The following is a 13,199-nucleotide window of genomic DNA, read 5'->3' on the forward strand; positions in this document are numbered from 1 at the left end:
AATTGTTTTTCTACTCAATTTTTCGAGCATTTTTATAGAAACTTTGTTCTAACCCCCCCCCCCCCTTTGTATTGCAGGAATGGCTATAACTTTTTTATATTACAGTCACAAGTATATTGCCTACACATTAGCTTCATTTTGTCAGGCTAGAGTGACTGTAAGGGTTGCCAAGGTCAACTAAATTATATTTTTTCCCATATTTTTTAAAGATTTTTTCGCTTCTACGAATAGGGCCGGAATTGCACCAGTATTATTTCGCTAGAATCATTGTTCCATAGTTTTCCAACTAGGTATTAGTGACTACTGTGTAATAATTAGGGGAGTCACCAGGGCCCCAAGCGTTAGAGTCTACAATTTCGTTCAAATCCCTGCCCGTGTATAAAGGTTAAGCAGTTTGTTACGTCCAATGGTTTAGAAATTCGAAACCTGAGAACTCAAAGCCTGCATAACGTAATATTTCTCACGCTAATAAACATATCAAGGTATACCACCATGCCAAAATCGATCCCGATCAGATTAGTTTGATCTATGGTTTCTTCTTTGAAATAAATAACGCAAAATTGTGTTGCCCAAAACTCGGGAGCCAAAGGCCCGCGAAAATAATATTTTACACGCCTGTATAGTAGGCCAAGGTCTAAAACTATGCCAAATTTGATCTCAATCGGATGAGTTCATTGTATGGGTTTCTGCTTCGAAAATATAACGCTAAATTCGACCGCTCATTAACTCGGCATCCATAAGACTGCACAACATAACACTTCATGTGTTTATGTGGTGGGTGAAATCCTACCATTATGCCAGGTTTGATACCGATTGGGTAAGTCTGGTGTATGGGCCTTTGTTCTGGAAAATACAGGGTTGGCAAAAACCATGGTTTTTATTAAAAAAACCAAAAAAAAAAAAAAAAACGGTTTTTTTGGTTTAAATGATTTGCTCTATATATTCATATCATATATGGACAGAAATATGTTTGTTTCGTCTTGATGTTATTATGCAACAACAGGGTTATGCTGGAAGGGGTCACGTAAGCTTAAAGCGGAATAAAAACCGCTTCTCGAGTTACATCCGAGAGAAATTGTCCTCCATTTGAACTCAGAACCAGGACTAATTGGCCACAAATGCGATACGTCTGCCGACTCACTCACGAAGGAATCCTGATAAAAAAAATACGTTGTACTGATCTTTACATGCTTCTTAATATAACTGTCAAGAGTCATTTCAGAAGGACAAAAAGATAAACAGTTGCACAAGTGAAACCATTACACAGAATTACATATGAACAATTTCAAAGTACTACGGAGTACAGAAGAACTAATTTAGTTCAAGTTAGTTAACAACGACTTTTATTGGTCCAAATTAAAGAAATACACCGACTTAATCTGCATATCAATAAGAAAAGTGAATAAAGATACGAATTATTTGAGTCCAATTTGGCTCAGACTCATTTATATACCAAAGATACTTATTTCACTAAATGCCTCTCGTGGGGTCTGTATGACCCCCCCATACCCACACAAAAAGTACGGTATTTTCGATGTATTTTATCAATAGTAAACATTGAAACGAAACAATATTTAGAATTTTTCTTCGATTGCAATTACATAACAATAATAACTACAAAAATATCACAAAATAAACATTTATAAACTTGTAAAAAAAAAAGTTGCTTTTGTAGTATAATCTTTTTGAGTAATGAATGGGGAATTTAGGTCTGAATACGAATAATATACGGGAGTGAAACGTGATAACCCACAAATGTGTGTTCATCAAGATTTTACAAACATTTACACTTTTACGAACATTTTTTTTTTTTTGTTTTGTTTTTTGGTTTAAACCAGCCAACCCTGGGAAAATATGACGCAAAATTCGACCGTCTACAAGTTGGAAAACGTAAGCTTGCACAACACACGAGGAATAATCAGAAAGTAATTTACAAAGCCTGCAGTGAAACATGTATATTTTATTTCATACAACTAATACAGTCAACAGATACTACATACATTAGGTTATTTTTCGACATACTTCTCATATCGGTAGAGGTACTTATTGCATCGTGGGATGAGACTGAAGATTCCCTCCTCCCAAAAATCCTGTCCTTGCGTGTTCAGCCACGTTGTCACGAAGCGAAGTTACGGCCTCCTAGTCGCTCCTTCAAGTGCGGCAACAGATGAAGCTCGCTTGGGGTGAGGTCCAGGCTGTAGGAAGGGTGATCGTGCTGATAATGCCGTGCTGAGTCGGCCACTGCGCTCGTCGTCGGTGACGTTTTCTCTACCAACCACAAACTTTCGACACCATTCTGTGACATGCTGACGAGACTTTTCGGTCTCTCCGTAAACCTCTATCAGCTGCCGGTGAATATCACCTGCTGTTACATGTTTCGCCCACAGAAACCGAATAACTGAGCGGATTTCTTCGCGAGACCAGTTTTCAGAACGAGTCGCTATTTGTGTTTACCTACAACTAGCCCCGAGGGTGGCGGATGGCTGAAAATCTGCACAATTGCCAACTCCAGAAATACTGGCGTTGTAACTTTAGTTTCTAATCCTCCCTCTTACTATTGCATACACTTATGTAGCAGGTTAAGGTCTACCACTATACGAACTTTGATTCCAACCGCAAGAGTTCAGCTGAACTCGTATGGTATATAGTGTCAGGAAAAATCAAATGAAAGATGATACAATAACGCCATAATTTCTTTCCGATACATAGAATGATCCCTGAATTAATAATCAAATTCCGCTGGCGTATTTTCCCTTTTCGTGCTTAACCTTTCTCATAGCAGTTTGAATTTTTCGTCTTCATGCAAAACTAACGTTATCAAGGACGGGACATAACATGACAGGCTTGAATCGGGTACAGTTGGCGAGTTCAAAGATTATCATGCAAGATCAACCGTCGGAGCAAACATGTCCACTCACGCTCATGACATCGAAATACGCTCACTCAACCTCACAATCACATCACAGGGCTCATAGTGGTCTGATCTCTTCTAAATAGTTGAAAAAGTTACCAAAAGCACACGGAAAAGTGATGGAAAATCTCATCAAAAAGTAATTTTAAACCTTGATGCCAAACTTGGGCATAAATTGAATTTTACATTTTTTTTTTTTTTTTCAACCGACATAGGGCCGGCTGGATCATAGCTGAAATACGTAATGTTTTAACATGTCAAGATCAAAAATTATTTTACTTAAGTTTATCAGCTATTAAAAAAAAATGGATTACTTGTGTTTAGAGATTCATTATTGATTACATACTTTGTACGGTTTTAGAAGAAAGAATAGACACAGAAGGGCTCTCAAACCCATCTTGAGAGTTTAAGCACCCACCAACCACCCACTGTACTTTAGAAAGAATAAAAGGCTGAAGTGAGAATAAAGCTAACTTGGTTCACATGTGGCAGCACAGCTGTACATGGCAGCAAGTACTGAAGTTTTCAGAAGAGTAATAAGTAACAAGTTTCAGCTTTTTCCCTTTACTTTTATAATATTTTTCTTAGAAAACTGCCAATGTAAAACATAAATCACACGAAAAAAAAAAAAAATTACTTTACTCCCCCAAAACGTTACTTTTAGTGACAAACTTGAAAAAAAAAGTAACTTTTTGTGACTAACTTGAAACAAAAGTAACTTTTAGTCACAAAAGTGACTCGCTATGGGACCTGACATCATAATCTCGACATCATGCTCACTCGACTTCGTACTCACAACACCCTTTCGACATCTTATTCACTCCACCTCACGCTCACATAATTTCGACATCACAATCACTCAACCTCAAGCTCATCATCGTCATTTCGACATCATACTCAACCTCACCTCATACAGTCAACACAACATCGCGCTCACTCAACCTCTCGCTCGTAACATCATTTCGACATCACGCTCACATCATTATATCGATGTCACGCTCACTCGACCTCGCACTCACAACGCTCACTCGACCTCACACTCACATCATTTCGACATCACGCTTATAATATGGTTTCGAACTCCCGCTAACTACATGGAGATAAGGTCGAAAAATGAAATCTTTGAGTCTGACGTCCCACTGTTATGCCGGCTAGGCTATAGGAGACGATGATGATGAGTGAAATAGTAGAATGAAGAAAGTGAGAGGAAACGGGAGAACTCCGAGAAAACCCACGCACACGGTGTTTGTCCACCACAAAGTTCACATGGCTTGAGCGGGAATCGAACTAGGGACCCCACGCACCAGAGATAAGGATGAGGTCGAGTTAGCGCGAGTTCGAACTGATGAGCGCCGACCTCATGAGTTCGGGCATCTTTGCGTCGGAGTATATAAGACCGTTCCCCACAACATTAGTTGCCTTCAAGAGAGCCACATTACAAGACCATACTACCAACCCTGGCATAGATTCTTAAGTTCACTTGATTAGGAATGTATCTTAAAATAGACAATTAGCACAACTAACGAACCAATGTAAAATTAAAAATGAATGAGTTTAACCAGTTCCTAATATATATTGAAAATGCATGATTACCATATGCACGTGCGACACAAAACTACTGCGAGAATATTCTGTCTCCCTTTCGTTTGCCTATAAAGAAACCGGTCAATGTAGTTAAGACGTAATACATAATACTATGTCAAACCCTATAAATAAAAAACAAAGTAGATTATTGCCGAATTCCCCACGATTTTTTTTATCACTGCGATTATTATCAAAGAAATCACATGCGAAAAGATAAAGCAAAATTTCGTGTGTTGCACTGGTGAAGGCGAAACCTCGCAGGAGGAAACACAAGATAACGCCTTTTGCCAATGAAATTTAAAGATTAATATCTGAGACACAGATAGATAAACAAATGGACGAGAAGAGAAAATATTGCAATTAAAATTCACAACACATATACTCATTACTTAATACCCAAATTACACATCTTGGACAGGTGTTTTAAGGCATCTTCGACAAGTCGCTAATAAGAAACTATATATGAGGGGTCAGTCAAAAACTTGCTGGAATTTCGCTGTAACTTTTTATTACCACGATATAGGTACACATTCAGTTAATTGCCTTCAAAATAGACTTCTTGAGAACACATACACGTGTTCTACTGATCCTACCATTGCTGGAAACAACGTTGAAAGTCCTGTTTTTGTATGTTCCGAAGTTCAACCGTCGCGTTGGTTTGAATGTCTTCTACAGTAGGAAAACGCTTACCTTTGAGGCCCTTTTTGATCTTGGGGAAGAGCCAAAAATCTGCCTCCCTACTCAATGGATTTAGCACCAGCGGATTTCTGAATCACAATGTGTTATTATTTCAAATTCTTTTCTGGAACTTTAAATACTTTATTTACGCCTCACTACTAAACTAAATCATAAAGTTTAAAAGAAGTACGTTCTGGTATTACTTCACTTCTCACATCTGCAACTGGCAGTCAACGAAATACAAGGGAGGCCTACAACAACGACTGCTCAAGTGATCCACAGCATTAAGAAAATAGATACAAACCTACTAATTTCCTTTATCTTCCGATCTTTAAAACTAGACAAACTTGTTTACATGGCGGGAAAAATGCTACAATATCTACCATAAAGTTTCAGTTTCTCGCTAAAACAAAAGGAAATCATTAATTATAGTGGTCTTATCGGATGAGTATCTTCAATAGATGTATCCAGACACTTATATTAAGTGATAACTATACTTATTTTCTTACCTCACAAGACTGCCACCTGTTGGGGATAGATGGACGCTGTCTGTCAGTGCACACCACCTTCCTCATCTCCTCAATGGTTGGATCGGATGGCACCATATCATAAAATGGTAGTTGGTAGTCGTCATATATACCTGGGAAACAAACGTAACAATTTATTCCGATGTAGACAATTGAAAGTATGCAATCCACTGTCCTTATAAACATCATTCAACAAATTGATGAACAAAGTGAGAGAGCTCTTATGAAGAACTATAGTACCACTCAAAATTTCTCGAATATCTTGCATTTGAGTGAGGATCTACTGTAGACCTATCATTTTGGTACAAGACATTTGTCGACGTATACTACAGGTACTCCTTTCTACAGCATAAAATTTAGTTCGAGATCTAAGGGATACTATGGATGATATATCTAATTATGATTCCCAAAATGGACATGAAAAAAGAATTTCTAATAGATATTGCATAGTATAAATAAGTGTGTGATAACATATTGGTTTTGTTTGACAGATGTAATCATATGGTGCCAACGCGGTAACAGAAATTCACATGAAAAACAAGTTTTGAAGTTCTTTATAACCTAGTGGTACATTAACGCTAAAAGTACGATGCTTTTAAATGTGTTTACGCTGATTTCGCATGATCAAGTTTAACTCGTCAGAACAAACACACGTTCTCACTGAGCGAAAATTGAGCAGCACAGAAGGCCAGATAGAACTCGTCATAATCTCTGCAAAAAATTGAAATGGAATTAAATCTTTGAGTTTTACGTCCTACGGTTATGCCGGTTAGGCTAAAGGAGACGGTGATGATGAGAAATGAGTGAAATGGTGGAATGAAGTAGGAGGAAACAGGAGAATCCCGAGGAAACTCACGCACATGGTATTTGTTCACCATAAAGCTCACTTGGCGCGAGCTGGTATCGAACCAAGGACCCCATGCACCAGAAGTGAACGCTCTACAACTGAGCCACTGCGGCCCCTCGTAAACACTTCAAAATACAATTGATATTTTTGGCTTTTTAAACGTTAACATATCAACAAGATATAAAGAACTACAAAATGTGTAAACTTGTTTTCCATATGAATTTGTCACTGCATTGACCCCATGTGACTATATCTTTCAAACAAAACTAACATGTTACGTCATACTATTACCAATCGTCTTTTTGTTTGTCCATTTTATGAGACTACTGCGAAATTAAAATACCGCTAATTTTACAGTAACTATACGATATCTTCAAATGGATAAAAGATAACTAAAATGTGGAACAAGAGCGCCCTAGACAATATTATTTTGCATGAGGTACCATTATCACGAGTCACCTAGAAGCTTTCAGTTTGCAGCCATTTAAAAACGGGAAAATAAATGCCGTTTTTCTAAATAGTTGGAAATCGACAGCAGATAAGTGTCGTGACAACGGTATCTCATGTAAAACAATATTGCCTAGCAAGCTCTTGTTCCACTTTTTGATTATCTTCTATTTATTTGAAGATACCACATAATTACTGTAAAATTAGCGGTATTTTAATTTCGCCGTGATAGGGCCTCTTAAGAACCATAATTCAGATATATAATCTGCAACATTTCTAAGATCCTGATAAAACTACAGCCAAATTGTATGCTTTAGACAGAAGTACTTCTGACGCATGGCGGCATAGTTTTCAGAAAAAATAATAGGCCCATTGTATATGCTCATTCAAACCCGGGTACTAAAAAATTCTAGGCGGTAGTGGACATATACATGTGCGATATTTAAAATGAAATTAAACAAATCTTTAGTTTAATTTTCTGCACTTTTGCTCTATAAGCTAAATGAATCAAATGTTAAATAAAAGTGAATGATGGGAGGATTGTGGAACAAACGACAGAGGGAGGAAACTGGAAAACTACGAGAAAAAAATACACACGATGCTATGCAACAGAAACACACAATGGTGTAGAAGTGAACCAGGGATCAATCTCGCAAAAGGATATCGCTCTACCAACTACTGTGATCCGCAGGACTGAGTTCAAAGTAAAGTGTTCTTTCATTTGTTGAAGTTAAGCGTCCCATTTCAGCACCGAGACTACACGAGACGTGTACGTTAAGGTGGAATCCAAAATACCGTAATGCGTCAAATTTTTTAATACTCTTCCACCGAGAATCGAACCCAGGTTCATGTGCACTAAACAGACATGCGCTAGCGACTAGATCAGCGGGAACGGCAAGTTTACAGTAATTTTCTTTCCTGTATTAGCTAGATAATATTATAATCTCAGTATGACGCTGTTGACTGTAAAACGTGTATAATAATCTAGTGTGATCACTCGCATTGTTAAACAAACTATTGTGCCTTTAATTGAGTTTGATCGTTCAGAAAAGGTGCTGTAACAAACAATCACGAAACAAGTAGTCTTCAATGAAAATCAAGAAACATCTAGGTCAGTATACCATGTTCTGGCGTCACGGGCCACAAGTTTGGTGTGGCCAAACTAGCAATTCTAGCAGTGATACCTACAATATCCTTCATATTGTAAGGCACGCTAGAGAAACAGTACATGGGGTTTTCCCTCACTTTTTTTTTTTTATCATAAACGTTTCTATACAAGTTTATTTACACTGAATAAGTAATGTTTCTAATTATCCTTTTTCTATGAGTAGGACCTGCTTCCAGTCGAAATTGAAGTAGAGGAAGATCTTTTCTATACTGGAAAATCGTCGGAGCCGCTATTACTATCTCAAAGTAAGTTAAATGATCTTGTTAGGGATTTGCACTTGTCCAAGTCTCAGGCTGAACTATTAGCTTCAAGACTACAAGACTGGAACCTTTTAGAGAACACAAACGTAACTATGTATTGCTTTCGCGGATGTGATCTAGCGAAATTTCTCGACTCTCATGAAGGTTTGATGTTCTGTACATATGTTTAAGGACTCATGTCTGCATTGAACGTTGATTACGATATGAATGATTGGCAGTTCTTTATTGAATCTTCCAAATTCAATCTAAAAGCCGTGTTATTACACAATAGAAATAGCCACCCTGCTATCGCGGTTGCTTATGCTGTAAATATGAAAGAAACATATGGAAATATGAAGCTTTTACTTGAAAAACTTAAGTACGCGGAACATCCATGGCACATTTGTGGTGATTTTAAAGTTCTTATTTTGTTTTAGTACCATAGAACATGAAAGTGCATACACAAGGTAACGCCGATAAGAACATTTTGTGATACAGTACAGTGTTCTTATTTTATTTCACTTCCGTATGTTGTGTTTCACTAATTTTGTTTCAATACATATTTTATGTACATTTTATGTTAATGTTTATATTTAAATTTAAGTCTTTAACTCATTGTAATGTAACTATGAGGTGCATGGATGAATCTACCTCTCCCCAACTGTACATCAAACAAACAAAAACATTTTCAGGTACATGGACGCCCATAGGATCTTTCCCAAGGGAACAAACTCCTGAAAAGTACGCAGTTTTGTCACAAAATCGTTCAAACTGTAGATACAACTGCATAAAAGATTTTCTAACTTACAATCCAGGAGCCAAATGCCCCTTGAAACACTTACAGTCAGGCATTGGTAGGAATTTGTATCCTCTAAATTGCAAGGTGTCTTCTAAATTTCATACGGTTCCTTCAAAATTTAGACGGTCTTTACAAGCTCTATAATGTTTAACCTAGCATATTAATCATATTATATATTAAAATTTTAATCGGCTATTTCTCAGAATTGAGGCTGATACAGAAATTCTAGTTACATCACTTTAATCAGCGTAAAAAGTTCTATAGGGATCAGTCATTCTTTTTCAGGAAAGAGAAAAAAGTTGAAAATTTGTTGCACAGTGTTATTTGAATAAATAATTCCAAAATAAAAAGTCAAAGGACATAAAAATAGGTACACTTGTTCAAAGATTTTTAAGTCACCCATTTTATTTTAGAAAGCCACATTCTCTCAACCGTTGGTACGAAATCCTAATACTTGACCAAAGAAAATCGATATTTGTTAGATTTAATTCCAACTGTTTATAAGCGTGCTGGGCGTTCTAAATAGACGTGGGTGGCCACATTGTTTTGAACAATACTGCAAAACAGGCAGTTTTGGACTTACGTAAACAGACCGTATGTAAGTTGAACAGAGAAAAATATAAAGCAGTTTTGGTAAACCTAACTCCTTAGAAAGATGGTTTCTGTCACCAACGTATCCGCCAAAATATTTACTGAATTGCACCTACTTTATTTCTTAATTCCATTAAATTTCAGTCACTCACCTCCAATATTACATCTCCTGGCTATTTCCCAGAATATCAGTCCTAAGGCATACACGTCTGCCCTTTTGAACGAATCAAAATGATTCATATTTATACTCTCTTCAAGTACCTACAGAAAATCACAAATAACATATTATTATTAAATAAACTAGTACACAATTTTATTCTAACAGAAACACATTAAAATTACATTTCTATTTTAATTACCTGTACTACTGGTTTTTAACTTACAGATTCATGATTAAGATTTGATATGAATTTTTCAGTAATTACATTAATGGATAATAGGTTACATATTAAAAGACACAAATAAAAGCTTACATATGCAAACGCTTATGTAAGAGAGTGATTCTCATATCATCTATTTATATTATTATTATGTAAGGAACGACGGTTCCATTTATCTGCATACCAACTTTCATCCCAATACGAAAGTAGATGTTCGTACACGTGAACTTCTGTTTCTTCTTTGATTTGGATTATAAATCTTACGTATACCGGATGTTCACGCTGCATTTGATACTGTAGTTTGTGCATAAATATCTGGTCTCAGGATACATTTATCCGAGTCTAAATATGTTTTCGCACTGTGGTTTCAGATGCACTCGTGATGCACCCGGAACTGCAATGGACAAGTGGGAGGCACCAGAATATTGGAAAAGAGTTACCTTTCTTATAATGATTCGTACCCGGACATCCAAATTCTGCAATCAAGACAGCTGCTTAATGCTGCGTGAACACCGTAAAAGCGTTAGAATATGAAATGAAGAAGTTCAACGGAGTCCACGAAGCGGAGTCCAAAGTTCAACGGAGTCCAAAACACACAGACGACATTCGAGCTGCCGCACAGTGCAGTAAAATGGGTACGCTGCGATTTTTAACTCACTGATTACGAATTTGATACCAAAATTGGAAAAACTGAAAATGGTGGATCCAATATAGCGGATCAAATTAAAATATTTAAATACGATGGGTACAATTTAGAACTTTTGGCTAGTGCCCTGTTTCTCAACGTTTGATATTTTTTTTCTTGATATTCCCATATCAAGAAAAAGAGCTAGCACTTCATCATTGGTATACAGTCTGTATGTGAAGACATTAATGTCACACCTTCATACACTTCTCTGCTCTCAATGGACTTGAAAATAAAGCCTCTTTGACAACTTTTGAAGCACTCAATTTTCCGGAAGAGGGAAGACTCGTTTGCGTAGCGTATTTCAATGTACTAAGGTCACTATTATTGCGGATTTCTTCAGTTCTTCTTTCCTTTGAACTTTCTCTTCAAGTTAAAATTTCCGAAGAAAGTGCTCGACCTTTTTGTTTCTTTGGAGTCTTCGCAGTATTACCAGGTAAATAAAACGATAACATAACACTTAGCCATTTATTATTATTGTAAAATAAATCGGTCATGCTTTTCTATTGGCCTCTTGATATTTGTTTCTCATCTTATAATATAAAGATGCGATGTGCACCTTCATATTGTTAACATAGTTTAATACAACGACCACTCCTCAAAGATAGGCGATTTTCCAAATTTTCGATTATGATTTGTAGATCGCTTTTCAATTGGTCTTTCATCAATTAGATAAATTCGTCTTTTGACTTAAAATTAGTATAATTAATATAATCAATATTATCAAATAATCACTTCTTATATTACTAAACTATTTAATTTTATTTAATTCAATTTATTGTATATATTTCATACAAATAATAAAATAATGGAAGCTAAAATATGTATGCGTCGACTGTCCTTTCCATGTTGTACTGAAGCATTCCTTCTCTTTATTTATTTGTTGCCTTTCACAATCTTATTTGTATGTACCTTATAAACATCATTTTCACTTATTTTATAATAATTTTAGCTTTATTTTTTAAAGCTTTTTTTCACCATTAACAAAATTCTTAAATATTCATTTGTAGTGTACAAAAAAAGGCGCAGCTTTTTTTTCTTTTCTTTTTCTTTTCTTTTTTTTTTTTTTTTAATCACAGTCTTGTAGTAAATCGATCATAGAGTATGTGTCAATACAAAATTTAGCGGAATGGAGCGTCATATATAACTTTTGAGTTCAGTTTTTAACAAACTTTGTAATAATTTCAACATTTTTTATATAAACATTAATGAAAATAATTGTATAGTAAATAATGTATTATGAATAATACATGAGGTTAAAATACTTTACATACCTAACGAAACAACGTCCATTTTGACTTTAAAAGATCGGAAGAGTACATAATGAAATATTTCATATGAAATTCCAGCTATATTTCACATGCTTATCAGCTGTTACGAGACGTACAAAAGTAGGTTCGCTTTGACTTCCAATAATAGCTCTGGTATAAAGGGCCGACCGTTTCCATGGACAAAGTTTAGGAGACCAACTCTTTCTCTAGCCAATCTGACACTTAAAAATAATCAGATAGGAACTTTCACATTTTCATTTTTGGCCACGTTTTAGGCATTTCGTTTCACTGTGCGCTGCTGAACACATGAATTGTTCAATAAGTGCATGAAAAAGTGACAAAATACGTAGGCAAGGAAATTCCAGCGCTAGCGTGGAAAATTAGTATTGCAGCGTCCACCGTAAAGCTAGACATGAATGAAGATCCCGGCTATCACTCTTAGAAAAGGCGTAAAGGCCAACTCCTGAGAGAAAAAGTTCGAACAAACTGCCTCATGAAGGCAAAGAAATTCTTTAAAAAGATTAAACATCTCGTACGAACAGAAAAATCATGGGTCTCCACTGATAAGAAAAACATTTGATAGGACTAGATATACAACCTCCATTACAACAGATGGCTTGTCTACATTCCATCGGACGTTCATGCTGTCATGCACAGTAAATTTCCGCAAAATGTGATGGTGTTTGAATATGTCTCCAGTGAGAATGATGTAGTGTTAGCTCACGTCTTTGAATAAGGACTCAAGCTCAATTTGAATACCTATGTGGAGTTGCTGAACACCATGATGAAGCCTTTGGTGGAAAGGGTGGCTGCTGGATGATTCCACATTTTGAAGTAAGACCCGGACTATATGGAAGCTAAAAACGCAGTGTATACACGATATATCAAAGCCTCTTTTCAATAGCTTAAAACAGGACCCTTTTAAATTTTAAATTTTCTCAATTACAACAATTACTTTTGTAGTCTACACAGTAAACTTTGTACAAGAAGCATGCTACTTATTGGTTTCAAATTTTGGAAAATATTTGTGTATGCAACAATTGTGATGCTAATCGTGTGGAATGAATTTTTG

General features: G+C 36.1%; 1 protein-coding gene across 3 annotated transcripts in view; it reads right to left on the bottom strand.

The window, feature by feature from the left end:
• Nucleotides 1–13,199, bottom strand: part of babo (TGF-beta receptor type-1 babo) — a 118,273-nt gene that overhangs the window by 14,743 nt on the left and 90,331 nt on the right. For all 3 annotated transcript variants that reach the window (XM_081744178.1, XM_081744176.1, XM_081744177.1), the window contains exons 8-9: nucleotides 9,944–10,052; nucleotides 5,683–5,813 (exon numbers count right to left, since the gene is read on the bottom strand). In XM_081744178.1, the coding sequence (XP_081600304.1) occupies nucleotides 5,683–5,813; nucleotides 9,944–10,052 (240 nt within the window). The remainder of the gene's footprint in view (nucleotides 1–5,682; nucleotides 5,814–9,943; nucleotides 10,053–13,199) is intronic.

Source organism: Thermobia domestica, chromosome 17 (assembly GCF_964235325.1).
Source record: "Thermobia domestica chromosome 17, izTheDome1.hap1.1, whole genome shotgun sequence".
In the NCBI taxonomy this organism is placed as follows: domain Eukaryota; kingdom Metazoa; phylum Arthropoda; class Insecta; order Zygentoma; family Lepismatidae; genus Thermobia; species Thermobia domestica.